General features: G+C 41.1%; 2 protein-coding genes across 6 annotated transcripts; both read right to left on the bottom strand.

Annotated features, from left to right (window-relative positions):
• Positions 1–5,710: 5,710 nt before the first annotated feature.
• Positions 5,711–7,581, bottom strand: LOC131361286 (endonuclease domain-containing 1 protein-like). 2 transcript variants are annotated; one of them, XM_058402316.1, is made up of 3 exons: positions 7,425–7,581; positions 6,875–7,270; positions 5,712–6,668 (listed from the first exon to the last, which is right to left on the bottom strand). In XM_058402316.1, the coding sequence occupies exons 2-3, from the start codon at positions 7,178–7,180 to the stop codon at positions 6,036–6,038; spliced, it is 939 nt and encodes a 312-aa protein (XP_058258299.1). In that variant the 5' UTR covers positions 7,181–7,270; positions 7,425–7,581; the 3' UTR covers positions 5,712–6,035. The 2 variants fall into 2 exon arrangements, with proteins under 2 accessions (XP_058258300.1, XP_058258299.1); XM_058402317.1 differs by having other exon boundaries at positions 5,711–6,668; positions 6,875–7,564.
• Positions 7,582–19,101: 11,520 nt separating this feature from the next.
• Positions 19,102–26,309, bottom strand: LOC131361290 (endonuclease domain-containing 1 protein-like). 4 transcript variants are annotated; one of them, XM_058402323.1, is made up of 4 exons: positions 25,540–26,309; positions 24,256–24,321; positions 20,398–20,800; positions 19,102–20,112 (listed from the first exon to the last, which is right to left on the bottom strand). In XM_058402323.1, exons 3-4 carry the CDS (start codon positions 20,707–20,709, stop codon positions 19,516–19,518), a joined length of 909 nt encoding a protein of 302 aa, XP_058258306.1. In that variant the 5' UTR covers positions 20,710–20,800; positions 24,256–24,321; positions 25,540–26,309; the 3' UTR covers positions 19,102–19,515. The 4 variants fall into 4 exon arrangements, with proteins under 4 accessions (XP_058258306.1, XP_058258305.1, XP_058258307.1 ...); XM_058402322.1 differs by lacking the exon at positions 24,256–24,321 and having other exon boundaries at positions 25,540–26,308; XM_058402324.1 differs by lacking the exons at positions 24,256–24,321; positions 25,540–26,309 and adding an exon at positions 21,732–24,225.
• Between the last annotated feature and the right edge of the window lie 93 nt (positions 26,310–26,402).

Genomic DNA, 26,402 nt, shown 5'->3' with positions numbered 1-26,402 from the left:
ACGAAGTGGTAGGTCACGTAAACTGACGGAGCGGGGTCAGTGGATGCTGAGGCAGACTCTGCAGACTCTTTCTGCAGAGTCGATCGCTACAGACCTCCAAACTTCATGTGGCCTTCAGATTAGCTCAAGAACAGTGCGCAGAGAGCTTCATGGAATGGGTTTCCATGGCCGAGCAGCTGCATCCAAGCCATACATCACCAAGTGCAATGCAAAGCGTCGGATGCAGTGGTGTAAAGCACGCCGCCACTGGACTCTAGAGCAGTGGAGACGCGTTCTCTGGAGTGACGAATCGCGCTTCTCCATCTGGCAATCTGATGGACGAGTCTGGGTTTGGCGGTTGTCAGGAGAACGGTACTTGTCTGACTGCATTGTGCCAAGTGTAAAGTTTGGTGGAGGGGGGATTATGGTGTTGGGTTGTTTTTCAGGAGCTGGGCTTGGCCCCTTAGTTCCAGTGAAAGGAACTCTGAATGCTTCAGCATACCAAGACATTTTGGACAATTCCATGCTCCCAACTTTGTGGGAACAGTTTGGAGCTGGCCCCTTCCTCTTCCAACATGACTGTGCACCAGTGCACAAAGCAAGGTCCATAAAGACATGGATGACAGAGTCTGGTGTGGAGGAACTTGACTGGCCTGCACAGAGTCCTGACCTCAACCCGATAGAACACCTTTGGGATGAATTAGAGCGGAGACTGAGAGCCAGGCCTTCTCGTCCAACATCAGTGTGTGACCTCACAAATGCGCTTCTGGAAGAATGGTCAAAAATTCCCATAAACACACTCCTAAACCTTGTGGACAGACTTCCAAGAAAAGTTGAAGCTGTTATAGCTGCAAAGGGTGGACCGACGTCATATTGAAGCCTATGGATTAGGAATGGGATGTCACTTAAGTTCATATGCGAGTGAAGGCAGGTGAGCGAATACTTTTGGCAATATAGTGTATATATATATATAATTAAACACAGATCATATTCAGAAGGTTGGTGACTGTAAGGGTGGGAGATTTAATGGTTGCTGGTGGTTCCTGGGAGCTGGAGCCTGTGATGGCCATGTTGGTGAAGCGGTGTGAGTCTGTGATGTTACCCAGACTGACATCAGCAATTGAGCTGAATAAGTAAAGAAATGAGAAAACAAGCAACAAACTAAGCAGATAAATAAACCTCAACACAAAAGTGAAAAGCAACTGTTACAAAATCCTGTAATTTTGGAAACAATGAATAGGAATTAGCCACGGTGAAAAAAACAAAACAAAACAACAAATGTATTTATGTACAAAATGCAAACCACAGAGTTGGTCAAAATCCCGAGGCATATAGAGATTGTGCCAGCTTCAGAAGACAGAGGCCAACCCTGTGAGGATCCTGAGGCATCCACAGATCTGGGTTCTGCTTCATGAGGACTTGGTTATTCAAAGCAATGCTGCTGACCCTATGTGGAATTTGAGGACGACAGTGTCCTCTTAATTAATACACACAATAACGTTCTACATCACACAACCGACTGTACATAAATGCAGAAATGTCCAGTGTCACTCAATTGAGGATGGGTTCCTTTTGAAGTCTGGTTCCTCTCAAGGTTTCTTCCTCATACAGTCTAAGGGAGTTTTTTCTTGCTACAGTCGCCTCTGTTAGCCTTTTTGTCCAAACGTCTAAGACTGTTTGCATGTTTTTTGTTTCTTATGTTCTGTAAAGCTGTTTTGAGACAATGTTCATTGTTTAAAGCACTATATAAATAAAACTGAATTGAACTGAATTGAAAAAAGAAAAACAGAAAGAAAAAAAAGAGAACATCTTGTTTCCATACAACAGAGGAGTTTGGGTGGTTCACTGTAGTAACTGACAGAGCTCCAGACACCATAAACTGTTCAAATAAAGGCATTCATGATGTTTATCAGGTATTAGGAATAAAAACCATCAGTAGGAACAAGGCTGTAAAGTTAGTTAAATATTCACACCCCTCTGACTTGTCTTATGTACACCTGTACACCAGTGTAAATGTGTTAATTATTAATTTCCCATACAGTGTGTAGAGTAACAATAAACCTACTGTTTAAAAAGAAAAGGAAATAAATATGCCACAACAGCACATAGCAGCCATGAGGTCAGTGGTGACTTGAAGTGTGATGCTGCCACCACCACGTTTTACTATAATAAACAATTTTGTGTCGTTTTATCCAATGATACTAATTAAGTTACTTCTATTTTCTAATGTGGAAAGGTTCAAGTCATGGGCGTCGCTGGGCCATTTCTACTCACCTCCGTCAGCGATTCTCCATAAACCCTACACAAATTGGTGATCGCCTAAGTTTCATATGAAAATGGCGGCAGAATTCGGCTCCTCCCCCTCTTTCAGCGGACAAGTGTGTGTGTGTGTGTGTTTGTGTGTGTGTGTGTGTGTGTGTATGTGTGTGTGTGTGTGGGTGTGTATGTGTGTGTATGTATGTGTGTGTGTATGTGTGTGTGTGTGTGTGTGATCAGGAAGACTTGTATTTGGCTTGTTCAGTACTCGAATGTTATACATATCTATGCAAAACAGTGGAATGCTGCAATAAATTTACCATCCTACCCTGTTAGTCAAACCTTTATTTATTTATTTATTTATTTATTTATTTTTACTATTATACCCTCATTGGGGGCCGAGCCCCCCTTAAATGAAAATCCTAGAATCATCCCTGGTTCAAGGGGTGTGAATACTAATGCAAAGTGCTTACAGTGAAGCCCAAATAGAACACGTTAAGTGAAGAAAAATGTCGACACTGCTGGTGAGAACTGACACATGAGAGAGTCGTGATCCCGATCATAATCTGCACAGTCTGTGGAGAAGAAGAGAGGAATCACTGATTAAAGGGAAACATTTTAAATGGTGGTATTTTTACCCCCAGTGCTTTGGGCTCGGCTTTCAGATGTGCTGTCCTTTGGGAGAGTCGGGAAACAGCTGGAACTGTTACAGGGGTCATGATGATGAGGAGTCGGGTCTCGTGCTATTAACAGACCATTAATAAATCAGATCAGTGAAATAATGAATGAACTGCTTTCTTAAAGAAAGTGAAATCTCTCAGAAAAGTGCACTTGTGTCTCTTTGCTGTTCCTCAGAAAGAAATATGATTCGAATATTACTTTCTGTCTCTGCTGAAAATCTCTCTCAGAGGAGTGAACAGAACACAAAGGGTTAAGTCTCCAAATACATCACTGTTAGAGCTGATCTGGAGTTTCTTAACTTAGGACAGGTTCATAAAATACCACACCCGACTGTCTGAACATGAAACTGACTTTAGTGCAGTAAGAAGCAGCAGCTTGCAGCTCATCGGTCTGTGTTCATGACAATCACAATATTCACTTTACATTATATTACATTACTTCACTTTACTCATCACACCGACTACATGAACAAGTGCACAACTTATGCTAATAGTACATGCAGTAGATTTGTTCATGTTTTTGTTTACATGCAGCATGAACTCTATATCCTGACATTCATGAGGAAAAAAATCAACATATAAGGAAATAATATACTTTAAAAAAATCTACACCAGGTTGCGTATGTAACCCGGTTCCCTTAGAAGGGAATAAGATGCTGCATCATGGCTATGGGAATGCTTCTATTTGGAAGTCTATGTGTCTGAAGATCTGAAATTATGCTGATTTATCGCCTCGGGTATGTCATGTGACAAAGCAGAGCGAGCCAGCAAGACCATAAAAGGGCATCTACGTCACGTTACTCCAGCTTCTACTTGTCTGAAGGAAGCGCAAGTGGTGGCTAATGACGCAGCATCTCGTTCCCTTCTCACGCTATGGGAACGCCAATACCAACACCGCCATCCTTTCAGTCAGGTTTCAGGCCCCATCATAGTACAGAAACTGCACTAGTAAAAATCACAAATGATTTGTTTTTAGCTTCGGACCAAGGCTGCATCTCAATATTAGTCCTGCTTGACCTTAGTGCTGCATTCGACACTATAGATCATAACATTCTCGTAGATTGGTTAGAAAATTAAATAGGCATGCAGGGACAGGCACTAAAATGGTTTAGATCCTACCAGTCTGATCGATACCACTTTGTAGATTTAAATGGAGAACTGTCCAGTGTAATGCCAGTGAAATACGGGGTCCCACAAGGATCAGATTTAGGACCTCTGCTTTTCTCAGTAAACATGCTTCCCTTGGGTAAAATCATATGCTGATGATACCCAGTTATATATCTCATCAAGACCAGATAAAATATCTAATTTGTCTAGATTAACTGAGTGTGTCAAAGATATAAAAGATTGGATGACCGATAATATTCTATTACTAAATCCAGATGAGACAAAGATATTACTTATTGGCCCAAAAACCAGTATACAGAAGCTCACACAATTCAGCTTGCATTTAGAAGGATTTACTATTACTACTAGTGAAAGACCTGGGTATAATATTAGACAGCAACTTGTCCTCTGAAAATAAGTTTGGAAATAATTTGAAAATAAATGGCCTTTGTCCACCTTAGAAATAATGCCAAGCTTAGGAACATTTTATCTGTAGCTGATGCAGAAAAGCTAGTTCAAGCATTCCTGACCTCCAGACTGGACTATTGTAATGCATTACTAGGTGTTTGTCCTGCATCTTCAATAAACAAGCTACAGTTAGTCCAGAATGCAGCCACCAGAGTTCTTACCAGATCAAGGACATATGATCATATGACCCCAATATTATCATCCCTGCTACCTGTTGAGTTTAGCTCCCATGTATCTAACCAGTCTTCTGACATGTTACAATTCACCATTCTCTTTAAGATCACAAAACTCTGGACTTCTGGTAGTTCCCAGAATATTAAAGTCTACAAAATGGGGTAGAGCATTTTCATATTTAGCTCCAAAATTTTGGAATAGCCTTCCTGACAATGTTTGGGGCTCAGACACAGTCTCTCAGGTCAAACATAGACTAAAGACTTATCTCTTTATACAGGCATACATTTAACACATCCCATAACCTTGTGCTCCAGTACATCTGATTAAATGCATATTATGATCTAGTGCTGCTAATATTATGAACAGCAGCTACGCTAATTACTTTCCACTTGTTTCCCTTCTTCATCCCGAGCCATACAGAGACTGTGCCAGCTCCAGCCGGGTCCTGCTTTGTGAGGATTGGGGTCGACAACAACCTCCTTATTCATTTACACAACATTTACATATGCTGTATCTGCATCACACAATTAGGACATTGTTCATATCACACTCTCCAGTGTCACCCAAATGAGGATGGGTTCCCTTTTGAGTCTGGTTCCTCTCAAGGTTTCTTCCTCATACCATCTAAGGGAGTTTTTCCTTGCCACAGTCACCTCAGTCACCTCAGGTTTGCTCACTTGGGATAACATCTAGGACTGTCTGTCTGTCTGTATGTTTTGTTGTTTATGTTGTTTCTTATGTAAAGCTGCTTTGAGACAATGCTCTTTGTTAAAAGTGCTATACAAATAAAATTGAATTGAATAGAAATTGAATTGAAATCCTTCCCAGGGCTGCTCCAATTAGCTCCTGTACCCCAGACTGCTCACACACACAGTATCTGCTATCTGAGCTGCCCCGTCTTTTTTACATTTTCTACATTTGTGTGTGTGTGTGTGTGTGAAAGAGAGAGAGAGCCTCCTTCTTTCAGCAGACTCATTTTGCAGTGAACAGTTAACTAGCTCCTCCTACTGGACTGAGTCCCATGAGACCCGACTTGCCAAATAAGATGTTTGTATTTTAAATCCCTTTTATTATGTTCCATATGTTCTCTGACAAACTCTGGGTTCTTACAGCAAGAGATATTTCAATCTTGATATCACATGACACTTGACATGTGTTGCAATTTCGACTTCATTCAATGACATCGTTACATCATAATTACATACATACAAAACTACATATATAATTACATGACAATATTTATTTGTATAGTAATATATATAGAGAGGGAGAGAAAGAGAGAGAGAGAGGCAACCAAAAGACCTGACCTGATGCTACCACTGCATTGTTTCATTATGTGATATTTTGTGTAGATTCATGACATAATCCAGATTAAATGTAGGATTCATTTCTGATGTGTACTCCATGTGGTTCTATGAGATCCACATGGGAATCTTCAACGTCTAATCCTGGGAACACATTAAAAGGTATCCCTTTATTATACAGTTCAGTAAGTCGTTTATTCAGTTTGTTAATGTCGGGGCGCCTGAGAGTAAATATGCCTAGCTCAGCTAAGTAGGTCTTCACTATGAGTTTCTTAATATCGTCTTTACTGGTGCAACAGTAAGCGCTCCAAGCATGACTGGGAATGTTAATTCCTTCTTGATATTCTTTTCCGTCTCTTTGTATGGTTACCCAGTTCTCCCCTGGGACGACCCCGGTCACAATGTATGCCAGGTGATTTTGGTCAAGTTTGCAGCTCTGTTTTATTTCTTTAAGCATCGGTTCCTCCACTTGTCTGGCCCATTGTCCATTGCTGTCCTCTGTTTGCGGTGCTATGTTGGTTAATGTAAAGGTGGAATCTGATTGATCCTGATCAGCAGCAAACTGACGTGGAAACACATGACCTCTAGTAAACCCTGTACCTATATAATCAGAGTTCACAGCCTGGTTGAATATTTTTCCTGCTTCTCTCGGGGAATCAATCATCTCTTTCAAGTCTTTATATTCTTCGATATTTTCCAGCTGTTATGGAGGAGAAATGAAACAGTAGTGAATTAAACACAAACACATTGATCAGCTCACTCAACACACTGTTCGTAAACCAGTGAGACACATTTAACTGTGGTATTTACTTGCTGCTCTCTGTGTCCACTGTGTTTTACTGAACAAACAGTGTCTAGTGTTTAGTAAAGGTTAATGAATCAGTAATGAAATATTTAAACACTGACCTGAGGTTCAATTTTCCATTCATCACAACGTTCAGTCTCTCCTGCCTGTAAAAGTGTGTAGGCCGAGTAAACAGGGATCCTCCTCTCAGTGTCGTACACGGTGGCAAACCTGTATTCGTTTTTCCAGCGCTGACAAATCGTCTTATACTGACGTCCATTAAAGATAGTGGGGATGATGATATCACTTGATTTTTTTGGGTTCCGGATGAAGAAGTTAGGACAGGATTGTTTAAATGAATTAACAACCTCTGTAAGGGTTAGTGAGGAGAAAGTGGAGAGTAGGAACACCAGAGCGAGGAGCTTCATCGTGGCATACGGTGGAGGAGTGTGAAATGAGAGTGTGAGGAGTGTGTAAGGAGAGTCTGATGAGTGTGTGAGATGATGGATATCAGAAATCTGTTAGAGGACAACAGAAACATGAACACAAATGAACATGCAAATTCATCATCTGAACCTGTTCATCTATCTGTAATGGTGGATTAATGATTGTTAAAAGATCATCAGAAGTGCTGTTATGTGTTAGATGTGTTAAAAGAGAGAGTTTTCTCACCACAAACTGCTGGAAATTGAAGTAGAAGTTCAGTAGATGATGTGAAATGCATGCAGGAGGAGATTTTTTACAGAGATCTTTATCTGAAGAAGAATCAGCTGGTTACTCACTGTCCTGCTCTCAGATACTCACCTTTTTATAAAATGCAGTCACATGGTAGGTTTCCATCTCATTTCTTAAGAAATCGTTATCTTGGTTCTTATTACTTATACAGCTCAAGGAATCAGCAATTTGAAACCTTTACCAGGAACACTCTTGAAACCATTTCCGAGAACACAACTTTCCCAGAAGCACTCAAGTATATTAATGTGCTGTCTTTGACACTCATCCAACACAAATCTTCCTGCTCTCACATTTATTTGGAAAGGAGATGTTGGCAGAATGTCTCCTGTTGCCCATAAGAAAGCTTTGCTTTTCACTTTTCAGTGTAGCTCAGTTTTTCCCCCTCTCATTTGCTTGTTTTGGTGCCCTGGCCACGTTTCAACAGCTCATGAGCAGATTCCTCCACTTTCAAAGACAGACACTACTCACAAAAAGTTAAGGATATTTGGCTTTTGGGTGAGATTTATGGAAAATGTAAAAAGTTCACCCTACAGTGATATTATATCATGAAAGTAGGGCATTTAAGTAGAAGCATGCAATGGTGATTTCCTCATCTCAAACAATTTATTGAAACAAAAGCCAACAACAGTGGTGGGTATACCACAACAAAAAATCTCAATGTCTCAATAATTTGTCATGTGCCCTTGACCATCAATTACAGCTTGACAACGACGTCTCATGCTGTTCACGAGTCGACTTATTGTCTGCTGAGGCATGGCATTCCACTCTTCTTGAAGGGCGGCCCTCAGGTCATTGAGGTTCTGGGGTGCAGGGTTACGAGCCTCTACACGGCGACTCGGCTGATCCCATAGGTTTTCTATGGGATTCAGGTCTGGAGAAAGTGCAGGCCACTCCATTTGAGGTACCCCAGCCTCCAGCAGCCGTTCCCTAATGATGCAACCTCAATAAGCTGGAGCATTGTTGTCCATGAAGATGAAATTAGGCCTGTGTTGTTCATGCAGGGGCACAATGACTGGATTAATGATGTTATTCAGGTAGTACTGACTTGTGGTACTCACTGTACCATTCACAAGATGTAGGGCAGTTCTGTATTGAGTAGACACACCTGCCCAGACTGTAACACCACCACAACAGTGGCTGATGCATAGCGCTCTCCTTGATGTCTCCAACATTGTTGGTGGCCATCATTTCTGCTCAATGACCAGCGTAAATGCTCCCTGGCCCGTGCAGGACGATGACGCCTCTGCCTAGTGGTGTGGTCAGGTACCCTTGCAGGCCGTCACAGACCACACAGACCACGCTGATGTAAATGGTTTTGAATGGTTTGACGTGACACTTGGGTGCCTCTCACCTCCCTTAAATGAGTTGAGTGGCATTCATCATCCGGTTCCTCAGGGCACTGTTCACAATGAAGCGGTCATCAACGTGGGATGTGGCCAAAGGACGTCCACTTCTATGCCTTTCTGTGACTCTTCCAGTCTCTCTGTATCTCTGTCACAACCTGCTGATGACACTCTGTGACACTCTAAGCTCAGTGGCCACTTCCCTCTGAGAACATCCTGTTTGAAGTCTCACAATGGCGAGGTACTGTTGATCAGTTGTTAGGTGTGGTCTTGGTCTCATGATGTCAAAATGTGAACAGCATGATGAAGAGGACTGTTTAAATACCAATTCTATCTGAACCAGAAAATTTATTGGTGGATTCATGGATCAAACACCAGTTGTGAATTTTGCCGTTAAGCACTTTGTTAGAGAACAGCAAGTTCTGCAAAAAGTACTGAAACACTGAACAGTTGGACATGTGCATTCAAAAGTGTAGAGAAGGTCAAATTAAGTTCACCTGGAAAGGTTATAGTGCATTTTAGGTGCATCCTGAAATTTCACCTGAAAGCCCAGTATCCTTAACTTTTTGTGAGTCGTGTATTTGCCGGTTTGAACAGAGTCACGTTGAAATTAAAAAACTACAAAATAAACAGATAGTCAGTGTGATATTCAGAGCGTGAGTGGGATTTTCTATCCATCTTTGTGCTTAACAGGGAATTTCCTTATTTTCGGACAGAATCTTCAGTCTTCTGATTTGTCCTTTATCTCGCTGGGAAGGAATTCGCCACAGGAATATATCTCTTAGGATTTTAAACCACGCTGATGTTCAACTTAGCATGTGAGCACTGAGTCTCCAATGTCAGTGCTGAGAACAACTAGTTATGTTCATAATGACCTTTATAGATTTTTTTCCCACAAGGAACTGACTGTATACAAACCACCATAATAACCATAATAATATAATTTATATTAATATGATATATATAATAATATAATGCATATGCCGATCACGTTGGAAATAAGAAACTACAAAATAAACAGACAGTCAGTGTGATATTCCGAGCCTGAGTGGGATTTTCTTTCCATCTTCATGCTTAACAGGATATTTCTTATTTTCTGAGAGCATCTTCGGTCTTCTGATTCATCCTTTATCTCGCTGTATGCTGGACTGTCTACAGGCGGGTGATTCATGGCAACGGTGTTGAAGGTACTGATCCCCTGTGAGGCACAGAGGCAGATCACATCAACACAAAATGGACAGTATTCACTGCAAAACATTTTAGCAAACCCAAATACTTCGAAACTAGACACAATGATCTGATGCTTCCTGTGAAAAGAAACTCTAACTAGAGCTGTGTCCCAAACTGCATAGAAGAAGGAGAAAAAAAGAAGCAGAAGCTCACCTAACTTCAAGAGCTTCATTTATTCACTTGAATAAAGCAGTGTGAATGTTGGACACTTCCTGCACTCAACACTCACAGCTTTGCTTACATGGCAGAAAAGGGGCGGGGCTAGCAGGTGCTGAAGCTAGATGAGGATGAAGGGGATGTGGTAGCTTAAAGGTGTTGGACTACTGATCAGAAGGTTGTGGGTTTGATGCTGCCCCTGCTGGGCTCCTGAGCAAGGCCCTTCATTGCTCAGTTGTATAAAATGTGATAAATGTAAGTCTGCCAAATGAAAGAAATGTAAATGAGGGGAAAAAAAATTAAAAATAGGTAAGACATCTGAGCCCATGTTGTGCACTTGTAGAAAACATAAAAACTGAAATGTTACGTGTGTTTGACATCATCATTCGCCATCGACAGGGAAACGTCTACTTTCTGATAGTCAAACAACGTTAGAGCTCCATTTAAGATGATACAACACTTCTGACATTCATACACTAGACACTAGAATGAGTGTGAAGTGTAATGTGTAGTGTTGGAAACTTTTACATTGTCGAAGCAGAGACCAGGAGACGTTGGGATATCTTTCAAGCAGAAGTTACTCTTTATTGAGAACTCACTGTGCATCACTGCAGTCATCCAAGTCTGACCATAGTTTCAGCACTGTAGAATTTATACTTTTCCAGGGGGAGGGATACATAGAGGTGGAGACAATCTAAACAGGTGGAGACAATCTAAAGCCTGCAACTGCAGTACAAGAATCAGCCCGGTAACGGAATTTCCCCAGCCCTGATCTCATCAGCATAACAGTGTCATTCAAATGCATAGGTGCTAATCCAATCAGCCTGACAGTATCACCCAGACCTTCACATTATCATAGAGACAAAGGCACAGCCTGGCCTTGAGATTAGCATTCACATTTAACCTGGGACCCTGCCTGGTGGTCAGGAAGTACATACAGACAAAAGGTTAATGACACCTGGGCTGCCAGACTTGATCCTCTTAGAATGTCATCATCTTTACCTCAAAATGTAAAACCCAATGTACATAACTTTTTCAGTTTATATACTATTACATTGGAACCTAGATTTAACATTTTATTAATTTGTAATCCAACAGTAGTATGTCATTTGGGACCCATCTTAATCTTATTAAACAACTGATCATCCCATAATTTCATCCCAACGTCCTGCTGGTTTCTCTTACCAGGTTAGCTAGGAAGGAATATATTTGGAACCAGGTTGATGATGTTCATCTACATGACATACGACACCTACACAGAGCTTCAGAGTTACACAATAAACACAAACACAACATGTTTATATACAGCAGCTGAAGCAGAGAAGAAAAGCAATTTCCACAGAAGTAGATAAGCAATCTCGATGCCAGCAAAATTAGACAAAAATGAACAAATTCTTAGGAAGCTGTTGTGCAGAAAGAAGAGAATCCACACAGGTGGAAAGGTAGCTAACAGTGAATCTGACATTATAGATGGGATTTAATTTCCCATAACACATTTCCAGCCTTCATTTTCTTTTATAAACTCCTCCTAAAACTTTGAAGCATGAAGCACTGGCACTGGAGACTCAGCATGTGAGCAATGAGTTAAAATAAATAATAAAATATTTAAATCATTTGTTCTAATAAAAAAATATTTTCTTCTTTGGTACAACCAGTGCTACTGTGGAAGTCCTTCTTACTTTTGGCCAGTGGATGCTGCAGCAAGCTAAGCTAATAACGCTCATTTTGCTAAGTAGATCGGATGTGGCAAATGTAGCGCTAACTTCCAAGTGGTATGAATTTATTTTGACAAAAACAACAACATTGTGTTATGAGAAAATGCTTCTGATAAACGAAACAACTGAGTGTTTCATCATTTCAGATTGAATTCTTTCACAAATTTAGTAAACCATTCGATCTTTTCTAAAATAACTCATTCGTAAACATCGGCGTAGTTTAAAATCATCCCACATCGTTATCTACATAGAGACAAAACTCCAAAAGTAACGGCACCCCTTTTTACCATTGTAACAATTGAAGACAACTTTTTAGAGGAACTTTTTTAAGTTTGTGTCACATGACTTCCTCACCGGGTGGATTTTATAAGACTCAGGGTTCATAAGGCCATCTGAAAACAGGGTGAGTTGTGTTCACTGAGCTGAAGCTGGCAATAAGGTCAAAATTGTGTTATTTGTTTATTTATTTATTTGGTAAATACTTACAGTAATCTAGCCATGGGGTTGCAGTCCCCGCATAAATCCGGCGGCATCCGGCGTAAAACATTGCCAAATTTAACCATGCAAATCGTCAGTACTCTGAATTTCATACCGGATGATACTGTTGGTACTATGACAGGGAAAGGTAGAGAGCTGGCTGATATGATGGAGAGAAGGAAGGTGGATATACTGTGTGTACAGGAGACCAGGTGGAAGGGTAGCAAGGCTCGTAGTATAGGAGCAGGATTCAAGCTGCTTTATTATGGTGTGGATAGTAAGAGAAATGGGGTAGGTGTGGTCCTGAAGGAGGAGTTTGTGAGGAATGTTCTGGAGGTGATGAGAGTGTCAGACAGGGTGATGAGACTGAAGTTAGAGGTTGAAGGGGTGATGTTGAATGTTGTTAGTGGTTATGCCCCACAGGTAGGTTGTGAGTTAGAGGAGAAAGAGAGATTCTGGAGAGAATTAGATGAGGTGATAGAGAGTATTCCCACGGGGGAGAGAGTGGTGATAGGAGCAGATTTTAATGGACATGTTGGTGAGGGGAACACAGGTGATGAGGAGGTGATGGGCAAGTTTGGAGTTAAGGGAAGGAACTTTGAAGGACAGATGGTAGTGGACTTTGCTAGGAGGATGGACATGGCTGTGGTTAACACTTATTTTCAGAAGAGGGAGGAGCATAGAGTGACCTATGTAGAAGAGGCAATCTGAAAGAGATTAGTGACTGTAAAGTGGTAGTAGGAGAGAGTGTAGCCAGTCAGCATAGGATGGTGGTGTGTAGGATGACTTTGATGGTCTGTAAGCAGAGGTCAAAGATAGAGATGGAGAAGAAAACCAAGTGGTGGAAGCTGAAAAAGGAGGAATGTTGTGAGGAATTTAGACAGAAGTTGAGGCAGGCTCTGGGTGGTCAGGTAGTGCTGCCAGATGACTGGGAAACTACAGCAGAAGTGATCAGGGAGACAGGAAGAAAGGTGCTGGGTGTGTCATCTGGAAGGAGGAAAGAAGATAAGGAGACTTGGTGGTGGAATGAGGAAGTTCAGGATAGTATTCAGAGGAAGAGGTTAGACAAGAAGAAGTGGGACATGGACAGGACTGAAGAGAATAGACAGGAATACAAGGAGTTACAGCACAGAGTGAAGAGGGAGGTGTCTAAGGCCAAGCAGAAGGCGTATGATGAGTTGTACACTAGGTTAGACACTAGAGATGGAGAGGAGGACTTGTACAGGTTAGCTAGGCAGAGGGATCGAGATGGGGAGGATGTGCAGCAAGTTAGAGTTATTAAGGATAGAGATGGAAAGGTGCTCACAAGTGAGGAGAGTGTACAGAGGAGATGGAAGGAGAACTTTGAAGAGCTGATGAATGAGGAAAATGAGAGGGAAGAAAGAAGTGAACTCTGTGGAACAGAAAGTAGATAAGATTAGAAAGGATGAAGTCAGGAAGGCTTTGAAGAGGATGAAAAGTGGAAAGGCAGTTGGTCCTGACGACATCCCGGTAGAAGTGTCTAGGAGAGGCGGCAGTGGAATTTTTAACTAGTCTGTTTAACAGGGTTTTAGAGAGTGAGAAGATGCCTGAGGAATGGAGAAGAAGTGTATTAGTGCCGATCTTTAAGAATAAGGGTGATGTGCAGAGTTGCAGCAACTATAGGGGGATAAAGTTGATGAGCCATACAATGAAGCTCTGGGAAAGAGTAGTGGAAGCTAGGTTGAGGAAGGTAGTGGAAATTTGTGAGCAGCAGTATGGCTTCATGCCCAGAAAGAGCACAACAGATGCAATTTTTGCTCTGAGAATGTTGATGGAGAAGTATAGGGATGGTCAGAGAGAGTTGCACTGTGTGTTTGTAGACTTGGAGAAAGCGTATGACAGAGTGCCAAGAGAAGAGCTGTGGTACTGTATGAGGAAGTCAGGAGTAGCAGAGAAGTATGTCAGAGTGGTGCAGGACATGTATGAGAGGAGCAGGACAGTGGTGAGGTGTGCTGTAGGTCAGACAGAGGAGTTCAGAGTGGAGGTGGGACTGCATCAGGGATCGGCTCTGAGCCCCTTCCTGTTTGCTATGGTGATGGACCAGTTGTCAGAGGAGGTCAGACAGGAGACTCCTTGGACAATGATGTTTGCAGATGACATTGTGATCTGTAGTGAGAGCAGGGAGCAGGTGGAGGAAAAGCTGGAGAGGTGGAGGTTTGCGCTGGAGAGAAGAGGAATGAAAGTCAGTGGTAGTAAGACTGAGTACATGTGTGTGAATGACAGGGAGGGAAGTGGAACAGTAAGATTACAGGGTGAAGAGGTGAAGAAGGTACAGGAGTTTAAGTACTTGGGGTCAACAGTCCAGAGTATAGTAGAGTATATTACTTGCCACGTTAGGGAGTGATTATCACCTATTTTATGAGTTTATTATGTGTCTAAATAACATTTATTGTCATTTTCAGGGGCCTATTTGACACTCTTACACCTCTACATTTGTTACACGTCAACACGCCCCTGGTGCCACGTGAAAAGTGTCGTCGCGTGGAGTTTATGACCCTTTTGGCCTTACATACTCGGTTAGTTACATTTTGGTGCGTTTACGGTCCTTTCGACTTCCATACATATAGTAGAGTGTGGGAAAGAGGTAAAGAAGCGAGTGCAGGCAGGTTGGAATGGGTGGAGAAAGGTGTCGGGAGTTCTGTGTGATAGAAAAATATCTGTAAGAATCAAGGGGAAGGTGATACAGGACAGTGGTGAGACCGGCCATGCTGTATGGTTTAGAGACAGTATCACTGAGACAGAGACAGGAGTCAGAGCTGGAGGTAGCAGAGCTGAAGATGTTGAGGTTCTCTTTGGGAGGGACACGGTTGGACAGGATTAGGAACAAGTACATCAGAGGGACAGCCATGTTGGATGTTTGGGGGACAAAGTTAGGGAGGACAGATTAAGATGGTGTGGACATGTCCAGAGGAGGGAGAGTGAGTATATTGGTAGGAGAATGTTGGACATGGAGCTGCCAGGCAGGAGGAAAAGAGGAAGGCCAAAGAGGAGGAATATGGATGTAATAAATGAGGATATGAAGCTAGTGGGTGTAAGTGTTGAGGATGCAGAAGATAGGGATAGGTGGAGGGAGATGATTCACTGTGGAGACCCCTGAAGGGTAAAGCCCAAAGAAGAAGAAGAGGTAAATACAGTAGATTCCTTTGAGCGTGTGGCTTTACAGTCAAAAACTGGAAGATTGCAAAAGATGGAGATGGAGATTGCAAACTGGAGCAAAGAAAAAATCAGACACATGACAGTGATTCCTGAGTCTGGAAACAAGAAAGATAAAAAAAGTTAATCAATAAATAAAAAAGACCAACATCACCAAAACCCACAGGACAAAAAAGTTGAGCCATGTCAAGTTCTTTTTGTTGTTCATTTGTTAGACTTTTTTTTAAAACTCAACTTTTATCATTCTGACCTTTTCTATAACTAAACTGTGATCCCCCCTTTTAATTCTTAGTAATCAGGATGTGTCCTTACTTTATATGATGATGATAATGTCAGATTATAGAAGCAAAATTTTAATATATCAATTAGCAAATTAAATAGGTGATGGTTTTAGTCTGGCTTGTGTGTTCATTTGCTGAAAATAAACCCATAAATGATCCACACCCATGAATCAGCTGCATGAAGAGGATGATGGTGCTGATTCCAGCAGACATGGCACTGAAGATATTCAGAACCAAAGCAGCCTTCACCTGCAAGGGAAAAAAAGTGAATGAATAAATATTATAATAAATATAATATATTTTATACATTAAAATTTACTCATAATTTTCAGTAAAGAATCAGTAAGAGTGGATATTTAACACATTGTCTTGAAATTCAAATTTTTTAAAAAAGTGATTTTTGCACAACACATTATGGATAAAGAGAAAACGTTAAGTGTTTATATGTTGGATTGTTTGCTTGAACAGCAGATGAAGGATTTTTCTCTAAAGCGTCATGTTTCTCTGGAACTGAAGACAGAAAGTTTTCCAGAAAATTCCACAGCATGTGGGTTCAGGAGTTCGATAACACGGTGTAAGAATCTATGAATAAAAATGTTTTCATTTTACAGGAGCCCTAAATCTGACCGTTTTCGTTTTTCAGTCTGTGTAAGGAGATAACGATAAGATCAACATCAACAACAAAATCCGGTACAGACCACACCCACATCTGGTTTCAATCTGCTCCAGCCTTTTTTAGATATTTTAATCACAGGACTGTTCCTGCAAATCAAACCACTCACTAATTTACTATAATTAATTTAATATTCTAACTTCTAATATTTAATTAGATTTCTCTGTAAAATCAATGTCTTATGTGAATTAATTAAATCCTGGAGCTTATCCGTAGCCGGGTCGCGGGGGCAGCAGTCTAAGCAGGGATGCCCAGACCTCCCTCCCCCTAGCCACTTCCTCCAGCTCTTCCGGGGGAATTCCAAGGCGTTCCCAGGTCAGCCGAGAGACATTGTCCCTCCAGCGTGTCCTGGGTCTTACCCGGGGTCTCTTCCCGGTGGGGCATGCCCGGAACACCTCCCCTGGGAGACGTCCAGGAGACATCCGAAACAGATGCCCAAGCCACCTCAGCTGGCCCCTTTCTATGTGGAGGAGCAGCGGCTCTACTCCGAGCTCCTCCCGGGTGACAGAGCTCCTTACCCTATCTCTAAGGGAGAGTTAGTAAGTTAGAAAGTGTTTTTCTAAGAAAACTCATTTCTGCCGCCTGTATCCGGGATCTTGTCCTTTTGGTCATGACCCAAAGCTCATTACCATAAGTAAGAGTAGGAACGTACATTGACTAGTAAATCGAGAGCTTTGCCTTTCGGCTCAGCTCCTTCTTCACCACAACAGACCAGCACATGGACCGCATTGCTGCTGCCGATGCACCAATCCGTCTGTCAATCTCACGCTCCATCCTTCCCTCACTTGTAAACAAAACCCCGAGATACTTAAACTCCTCCACTTGAGGAAGGAACACCCCTCCAACATGGAGGGGACAAACCACCTTTTTCTGATCAATGTATATTATTATTATTATTATTATTATTATTATTATTATTATTATTATTATTATTATTATTATTATTATTATTATTATTATTATTATTATTATTATTATTATTATTATTATTATTATTATTTATAAAGCACAAAGATGCACTCTCTCTCTCTCAAACAAACTTATATTTAAAGTAACACAGTGATGATCCAGTTAGGGATCCTCCTTATGCAGTTTTATCATAGAAATAAAGAAGAGGAAAAGAAAAAAAAACAAAAAGCAAACAAAAAATAAAACCTAAAGCAAACTTTGGTACTTGGACCCTGAACGATATCTGATTAGCAAATTCTGCTGCTAGCCTGAGGTTTGATGCTGTATTTTAATTATTAGTGTTATTATTAGTCAGGCTCTCTCTCTCTCTCTCTCTCTCTCTCTCTCTGTACACAGTAGTCAAATGTCTCCACCTGCTGGACAATTCAGTCCACAGACCTGTTACACAGACCTGCTCTATTTTATGAAACTGCTCAGTCTGCCTGAAGAAAGAAAAACATCAAAAAAGCATCTTTTACACACCTGTGTCACATATCAAACTCCAATCAAACTTGAACTGCAGATTTATTAGACTGCTAAAGATAAAAAAACATGACATGACCTTTAAGCTTTTGTATGAAGCAAATTTTTATGAGGAAACTCACTGAGGTCAGCAGGGAATATTTTGGTTTCCTGAAGTGTTCTTTCGGATTTTCGAACGTTAATACTGACTGATAAAAGATCATCTGAATCCAAATAAAATACATGAATGCATCATGATCACTGATTTTCTCACCACAAGCTGCTGGAACTTGATGTTGAAGTTGAGTAGAAGATGTGAGATGATCGCAGGAGGAGATCTTCATTCAGAGATCTTTATCTGTCTTTTGTTCTCCTGTGACACACTCTCACCTTTTTATAACACGTCTGTTATGCACTTGTGGTCATGATGTTTTGGCCATCTAATTTCAGAAGATGTGGTTAACTCTAGTGATGGTAAAACCACCACCACCCTTCCTGTTACAACTATCTTCTTCATCCTCATCTTTTCAGTCTTTTGATTATTGTGATTATTATGATTAGAATCCTGAAAGCACCTGGAACTTCAGTACTGACATTTGAAGGAAAGTTTTCTTGTTGTATGTGGCTACTGAAAAAAAAATCTTACTCAATTCACTCTAGAATTATGGAGAAAAAAATAAACAAAACAAACAAACAAAAGTAAAACAGAAGCACTGTCTTGAAAAGATCTGCAGGTCATTCAATATAGAAATCCATTTATATCCCAGACATGCAGAAAACTAAGAAATTGTTTTATAAATTACATTAAAATGTTAAATATGTAATAAATCTAATTTATAAAAAGTATAAAATATATTTTTGCCTGAATCAATTTGAATATAATAACAATAACAATAATAATAATAATCAGTATTATTATTATTATTATTATCACTAGTAGTAGTACAGCTGATGTGATTATATTTATGTAATATTTTTATAAAGCACACACACACACACACACACACAAAAAATGCTATTACTGTACACAATAGTCAAATGTCGCCACCTGCTGGACTATTCAGACACTACTACTAATAATTCCTGTGTACAGAAAGTGTCACTGTTCAGTGTGATGAAATGACAAGGCCACAAAATCCACCACTTTTACAGCAAACAGAAAAGTTTTATTAAAGATCTGCAGGAGAATCAACAAAGGGAAATGTACCAATTTTACAGAAGCTTGGTATCTGTCTGTATCCTACACAACTCATTTTAAAAAACAGTCAACGTATCTACAAAGCTATTAAAAGTATTTCTTTAATGTATAAAAGTGTAACTCGGTGTCATCGCACCACCCCTGACCTGTCACTGATTATTTCACTACATCACCAGCACACACGCTGTGTTTGTAAGAGCTTTTTCATCCATAAAGCATGTTAAAAATATTTCTGAAAGCGTATTAAAGCACACCAAATTCTGTTTCTGAAATTCTGACACTCTGATTCATTCTAAAAGTTTTTTTGAAGAAGTGGACAAAGCAGTTTCAAGTCAAACCGGAGAATCAGATGGAACGAGCTCGGACTGTACTTAAGTTAAGCACAAATTACTAAATACTTTGAAATCTTTGTTATACAGACTGCTGAGGCGTTGGTTCAGCTCATCAACATTCTTTGGAATTTTTTCAGGTGTGTTGTTTGGTTCAATTTGCCGAACAAGGTAGACTCCTGAAAATGTTGTCTTTTCCTTGATGTAACAACAAAACGCAGTCCAGTAAAAACTGGGAATGTTAACGCCTTCCTTAAACGTTTTAATTGTACGTTTTGCATACCGCTTAATTTTTATCCACTTATTCCCAGGAACCACTCCGGTCACTATAAAAGCCGGGTTTGAATCATTTAGTTTGCACTTATTCTTTATCACTCCCTTCATCGGCTCCTCTACTTGTTCTGCCCATTTATTATTGCTGGGTTTTGTTTGTGGTGCTACATTGGTAAATGTGTAGGTGGAATCTGCCTGATCCTGATCAGCAGCATATCCGTTTGGAAAAACGTGACCTCTAGTATAAGAAATATTAGTGGATTTTACACTGTCTCTATAGTCTCTGTTCACAGCCTGGTGAAAAAACTCGTCCATCTCAGCATCGGAGATCTCCCTCATGTCTGGACCGTTGCTCATGTTTTCCAGCTGTTATGAAAGAAGACAAAGGAATCAGCCAATGCATTTACTGGAGTAGGAATAAAAGAGGGTTTGTGAAAAAAGGTTTTCAGTGATGTTTAACTTGTGAACTGAACACACACTGAATTACAAACCAGGAAATGAGATGAAATTATGGACTGATTCTTACATCTGAGTGACACAGCTGAATTGTTTGCGAACAAATTATGTGTAATGATTAGCTGAAGTTTTTTTTAAGGACAGTCAAACTCCTCTGCTTCTCAGTAGCACAAGTGTCTACAACACTTCACTTACCTGAGGTTCATTCTTCCACTCGCTCTTGCTCTGATCCAGTTTCGGACCATCACCCGAGAACGTGTAGGCTGAGTAGACGGGGATCCTCTGCTTGATGTCATACAGCGTGGCGAATGTATATTTCTTGTTCCAGCGCTGACAAATCTTCTTATACTGATAGCCCTTGAAAACAGTTGGGGTGATGACAGGTTTACTATTTGGGCTTCGGATGAAGAACTTGGAACAAGAAGACCGTGCAAAATCCTTCACAACCTCCATCAGGGTCAGTGAGGAGAAAGTGGAGAGCAGGAGCACCAGAGCAAGAAACTTCATCCTGACACACTATGGGGGAGTGTGTGAGCAGTGTGTGAGGAATGTTTGAGGTTTGTAGGCAGTGATGGAGAGCAGAAATCTACCTGAAGACCTGAAGGAGAACAGAAGAACCACATACAAATTGTATATCAGTTTCTTACATGTTGATTTTTTCCCTCATGAATGTCAGGATATAGAGTTCATGCTGCATGTAAACAAAAACATGAACAAATCTACTGCATGTACTATTAGCATAAGTTGTGCACTTGTTCATGTAGTCGGTGTGATGAGTAAAGTGAAGTAATGTAATATAATGTAAAGTGAATATTGTGATTGTCATGAACACAGACCGATGAGCTGCAAGCTGCTGCTTCTTACTGCACTAAAGTCAGTTTCATATCTACTCTGGTGTTTGTGGTCAGTGTTCACAGACCTGCTCTAATTTATGAAACTGCTCAGTCTGCTAGTTGTGGTAAAACTTGGTTTCACAGTCCGATGATCAGCATTCTTTGTGAGTGTAAAAAAGTTAACACGTAAGTTATTTAAAACAAGACAACTAGAATTAATTTTTTCCCCAAAATAATTGATATTTTTTAAATCTGTGACTTTTACAGAGAGCTGTTCTCGTCTCCACAGGAGCACAAAGACAGCATCTCTTGAATTCCACAGATGCTCATAACACGACATTCATATTGTTGCACTGTTGGAATATTGGGACGGCCCGAACTTCGAAAAAACACCTTTTACATAGCTGCGTCACATCATATCAAACTCCAATCAAACTTACTGATTTATTAGACTGCTAAAGATAAAAAAAAAAACTTAAAAATTTATTACAGTGTTAAAGATTATTTTATATAACTTCACATGACCAAAAGACATTGAAATGTAACTGTAATTAGCAGAGAGAGAGAGAGAGAGAGAGAGAGAGAGAGAGAGAGAGAGAATAAGATTTTCTCATCACAAGCTGCTGAAACTTGATGTATGCATTTACACCACACATTGCATCTGCAAAGTTATCAGCATGGTGGCGCATCCCTCACCCCTTCCACCAATTCTTCACCCTCGTGCTGTCTGGAAAATGGTCTCGAAGTAATTGGGCCCTCACAGTAACAGCTTCTTCCCCTAAGCTATCAGACTCAGTATACAGAGACTAGACTGACACACACACACACACACACACACACACACACACACACACGTATGCTGGAGCTGCTGTAAGGTATCACAGATATTCCACATGGTTAAATGTGATTATAAAGAGATGAAGTGTATTATATGTCATTCAACTGTATTGGCCTTCAAATGCTACAGCACTACAGCAAACCATCTGATCCACATATATGCTTTGGCACAGGTTTTATACCAGATGCCCTTCCGGACACAGCATTGGTTAACCTCTCATTGGAAGGGTTAGTTATCTGCCCAGGAATTGAACCCCAGTTGAGCACAAACCCTGCCACTTGACCACCATGGGACATATGATGGGTCATTTAGTAACTGTTTTAAAACTGTAATCAAAGGTGAGTTGTTCTGGTATAAGAGGAATAAAACACTTGGGGATGTGCTGTTATGAGAAATAATCACCTTCATGGTGGATAGAGTAATTCCATTTCACTTCACCTGCGTCACAGGTCATGTTGTGGATTACATAATAAAACTCAAAGACTCTGAGACTCAAAGCTTCTCTTCTCTACACCTAAAACAGCAGGAATATCACCCTCATATAAACTACTGCTAAAAGTCACTGCTTATTAATTGCGTACAAATGTTCTTCACACCTCCAGACCTCAACAAGCATCATGCAACAGTTTAACAGCTTCACAAAGACACTGGTCTGAATTTTTACTTGTCTGTGGTTAGAACACAAAACATACTGAGAAAACATTTCACTAAACAGACTAAAATGATGTCAACAGTAAACAGCTTAGTGTTTCTAAAAAAGCAGAAACCTCGAGAGTTTGATGAGTTGACCATGTGAGGTGACAAAATCCTCCATGTTCACAGCAAACAGTGAAGTTTTATTAAAGGTCAAGATTTAAGTGTATTATTCATCATGTACACAGTTACATACTGTACACACCTCATAGTAGAATAAATATCCTTCTGCAAGCTGCCACTTGTTACTGAGGTAAAGTCAGTTTTATATTCAGACAGATGGGTGTTTGTACTCAGTGTTACAAAGACCTGTTCAATCTGTGTGGCCTACAGCAAAGAGCAGCTCGAACCTGGTTAAAGGCACGTTGGCCTGACTCCATCAGCTGGAGCAGAATGAGTGAGATCAGTCAGATGGCTGGTCCTGTCTGAATAATTAAAGGAATATAATGGGATAATAATGGGTTTTGTGTAGGCAGCAATCACTACCTCCTTATTCATTTGTGGATGCGCTTGCCTGTTGGCCCAGTTAAATTCCTGTTCAGTATTTTTTTTATTGCTGCCTGTCTCAAGGATCTCAGATGCTCAAGGATGTTAAATGGGAGATTGTTAGCCCTTACTAACATTTTACATTGGTTTCATTTGGCTAATTCTTTCATCTAAAACAATTGTTAAAGCATAAGGATGAGCAGTTGATAATTAATGTCATTGTTCAGGAATCGAACAAATGGCAGTGCTGGGATTTGACCTCAGCTTCTTCCCCCAACCGATCAGACTCAGTATCCAGAGTCTAGACGGACACCGACAGATATACCAAGACATTTTGAATAATTTCATGCTCCCAACTGGGGATGACCCCTTTCTGTTCCAACATGACTGCACACCAGTGCACAAAGCAAAGTCCATAAAGACATGGATGAGTGAGTCCTGACCGATAGAACACTGTTAGGATGAATTAGAGCGGAGACCGCGAGCTGTGCCAAAACTGGGATGCCTGCCTGTACATGCACATGAATTTAATATAGAGTTGTCCCACCCCTTTTCAGCTATAACAGCTTTAACTCTTCTGGGAAGGCTTTCCACAAGGTTTAGGAGTGTGTTTATGGGAATTTCTGACTATTCCTCATGAATTTGTGAGGTCAGGCACTGCTGCTGGATGTGAAGACCTGGCTCACAGTCTCTGCTCTAATTCATCCCAAAGATCAGGTTAAGGTCAGGACTCGTAACATTCCTCTACACCAAACTTGCATACCCATGTCTTTATGGACCTTGCTTTTTTCACTGGTGCGCAGTCATAATGGAACAGGAAGGGATCATCCCCAAACTGTTTCCTCAAAGTTGGGAGCATGAAATTGTGCAAAATGTCTTGGTATGAAGCTGAAGCATTAGGAGTTTCTTTCACTGGAACTAAGGGGCCGAGCCCAACCCCTGAAAAACAACAGATGAATTCAATGATTTGGGGGGTGTCCCAAAACTTTTGTCAATAGTGTATATGCTTTGGCACAGGTTTTACACCAGATGCCCTTCCTGATAGAATGCTCCAGCACTGGGAGTTAACCCTTCAGTTAGTTCTTTGCCTGGGATTTGAACCCAGGCCACAGTGGTTAGAGCAAGAAGCAATGAGAGCAATGAGTTGTTTTTGTATAAGAGGAATAAAACACTTGGAGATGTGCTGTTATGAGAAATAATGACCTTCATGGTGGTTAGAGTGATTCCACTTCAATTCAATTGCGTCACACCAACCTGAGGAATATTTTTCTGTAATAAAACAGTAAATGTTAGTTCAAAGCTCAAAGCTTCTCTTCTCTACACCTAAAGCAGCAACCTGGAATAAACAACTGCTGAAGGTCAGTGTTTATTAATTGTGTACAAATGTTCTAAAAGTTTGAATTTTTTCCACCACCAGCTCACTTCACACCTCCAGACCTCAACAAACATCATGCAACAGTTTAACAGCTTCACAAAGACACTGGTGTGAATTTCCACTGGTCTGCGGTCTAAACACACAACATACTGAGAAAACATTTCGCTAAACAGAATAAATATGTCAACAGTTAATCAGTTTGTTTCTGAAAAAGCTGAAGCCTCAGCAGTTCGAAATCCTCCATGTTCACAGCAAACAGTAAAGTTTTATTAAAGATCAAGATTTAAGTGTTTTATTTCTCATGTTCATAGTTATACAGTTTTGGTGGAGGGGGGATTATGGTGTGGGGTTGTTTTTCAGGAGCTGGGCTTGGCCCCTTAGTTCCAGTGAAAGGAACTCTGAATGCTTCAGCATACCAAGACATTTTGGACAATTCCATGCTCCCAACTTTGTGGGAACAGTTTGGAGCTGGCCCCTTCCTCTTCCAACATGACTGTGCACCAGTGCACAAAGCAAGGTCCATAAAGACATGGATGACAGAGTCTGGTGTGGATGAACTTGACTGGCCTGCACAGAGTCCTGACCTCAACCCGATAGAACACCTTTGGGATGAATTAGAGCGGAGACTGAGAGCCAGGCCTTCTCGTCCAACATCAGTGTGTGACCTCACAAATGCGCTTCTGGAAGAATGGTCAAAAATTCCCATAAACACACTCCTAAACCTTGTGGACAGCCTTCCCAGAAGAGTTGAAGCTGTTATAGCTGCAAAGGGTGGACCGACGTCATATTGAACCCTATGGATTAGGAATGGGATGTCACTTAAGTTCATATGTGAGTCAAGGCAGGTGAGCGAATACTTTTGGCAATATAGTGTATATATTATTGCACAGGGCTGGATTGAAAAATCCAACTAATCATACTGATCCAATCATACAGAGGACCAAGATGGCACAAGTGAGGTCGGCTGCCGTCACGACTGCTCCAACCCCTTTTTCTTTGTTTTTGTTTTTTAAGTTAACTTCCAGTACATTAAAACCGGCAAACTCTTCAAAATGGAGTGCATTAGGTACGATAGAGATACTATTATTTCTATTGGTATACAATGTACTCACAATCTGATGTTTTTTACCCCGGATCCAAGCTGGCCGAGTGAGATCCTGATGGAGAACAAAGGAACATCAAGAACGTCAGGAACAGGCTGAGAGCCCGTGCACACCGAACACCTCTGCCTAGCATCCTGCTCGCCAGCGTCCAGTCGCTGAAAAACAAGCTCAATGACCTCAGGGCCAGGGTAAAGTTCCAAAGAGACATTTGGGACTGCAATTTCCTCTGCTTCACCGAGACATGGCTGAACCCAGTGGTGCCGGACCATGCCATCCAGGCAGCTGAGTTCTACTTGGTTCACTGCATGGACAGAACACTGGAATCGGGGAAGTCAAGAGGAGGCGGCGTGTGTTTAATGGTGAACAGTAGCTGGTGCACCAGCGCGAGCACTGTTCCTCTCACACGCTCCTACTCACCCAACCTGGAACTATTGACCATCAAATGTCGTCCTTTTTATCTTCCTCGGGAATTTACATCGGTCATAGTCAGTGCCGTTTATATTCCGCCTCAGGCGGACACGGACACTGCTTTATGCGAGCTGCATGAGGCACTCACACAGCACCAGACTCAGCACCGGGACGCTGTGTTTATTGCGGCGGGGGACTTTAACAGCGCCAACCTCAAACGCGCATCACTGAACTTTCAACAGCACATTACCTGCCCCACCAGGGGTGAAAGGACACTGGACCACTGCTACACAACAGTCAAAGATGGCTACAAGGCACAATCTCACCCCCTGTTTGGGGAAATCCGATCACGCCGCCATCTTCAAGCCAAAATATAAACAAAGGCTCAAGCAGGAAGTTCCGGCTCAGAGGGAGGTTGCACGCTGGACGGACCAATCGGTGACTGCTCTACAGGACGCACAGGA

The sequence above is a fragment of the Hemibagrus wyckioides genome, linkage group LG11 (genome assembly GCF_019097595.1).
Source record: "Hemibagrus wyckioides isolate EC202008001 linkage group LG11, SWU_Hwy_1.0, whole genome shotgun sequence".
Lineage (NCBI taxonomy): Eukaryota > Metazoa > Chordata > Actinopteri > Siluriformes > Bagridae > Hemibagrus > Hemibagrus wyckioides.
Note: the sequence above shows the minus strand (reverse complement) of the source record. Positions and strands in the feature narration are given on the sequence as shown.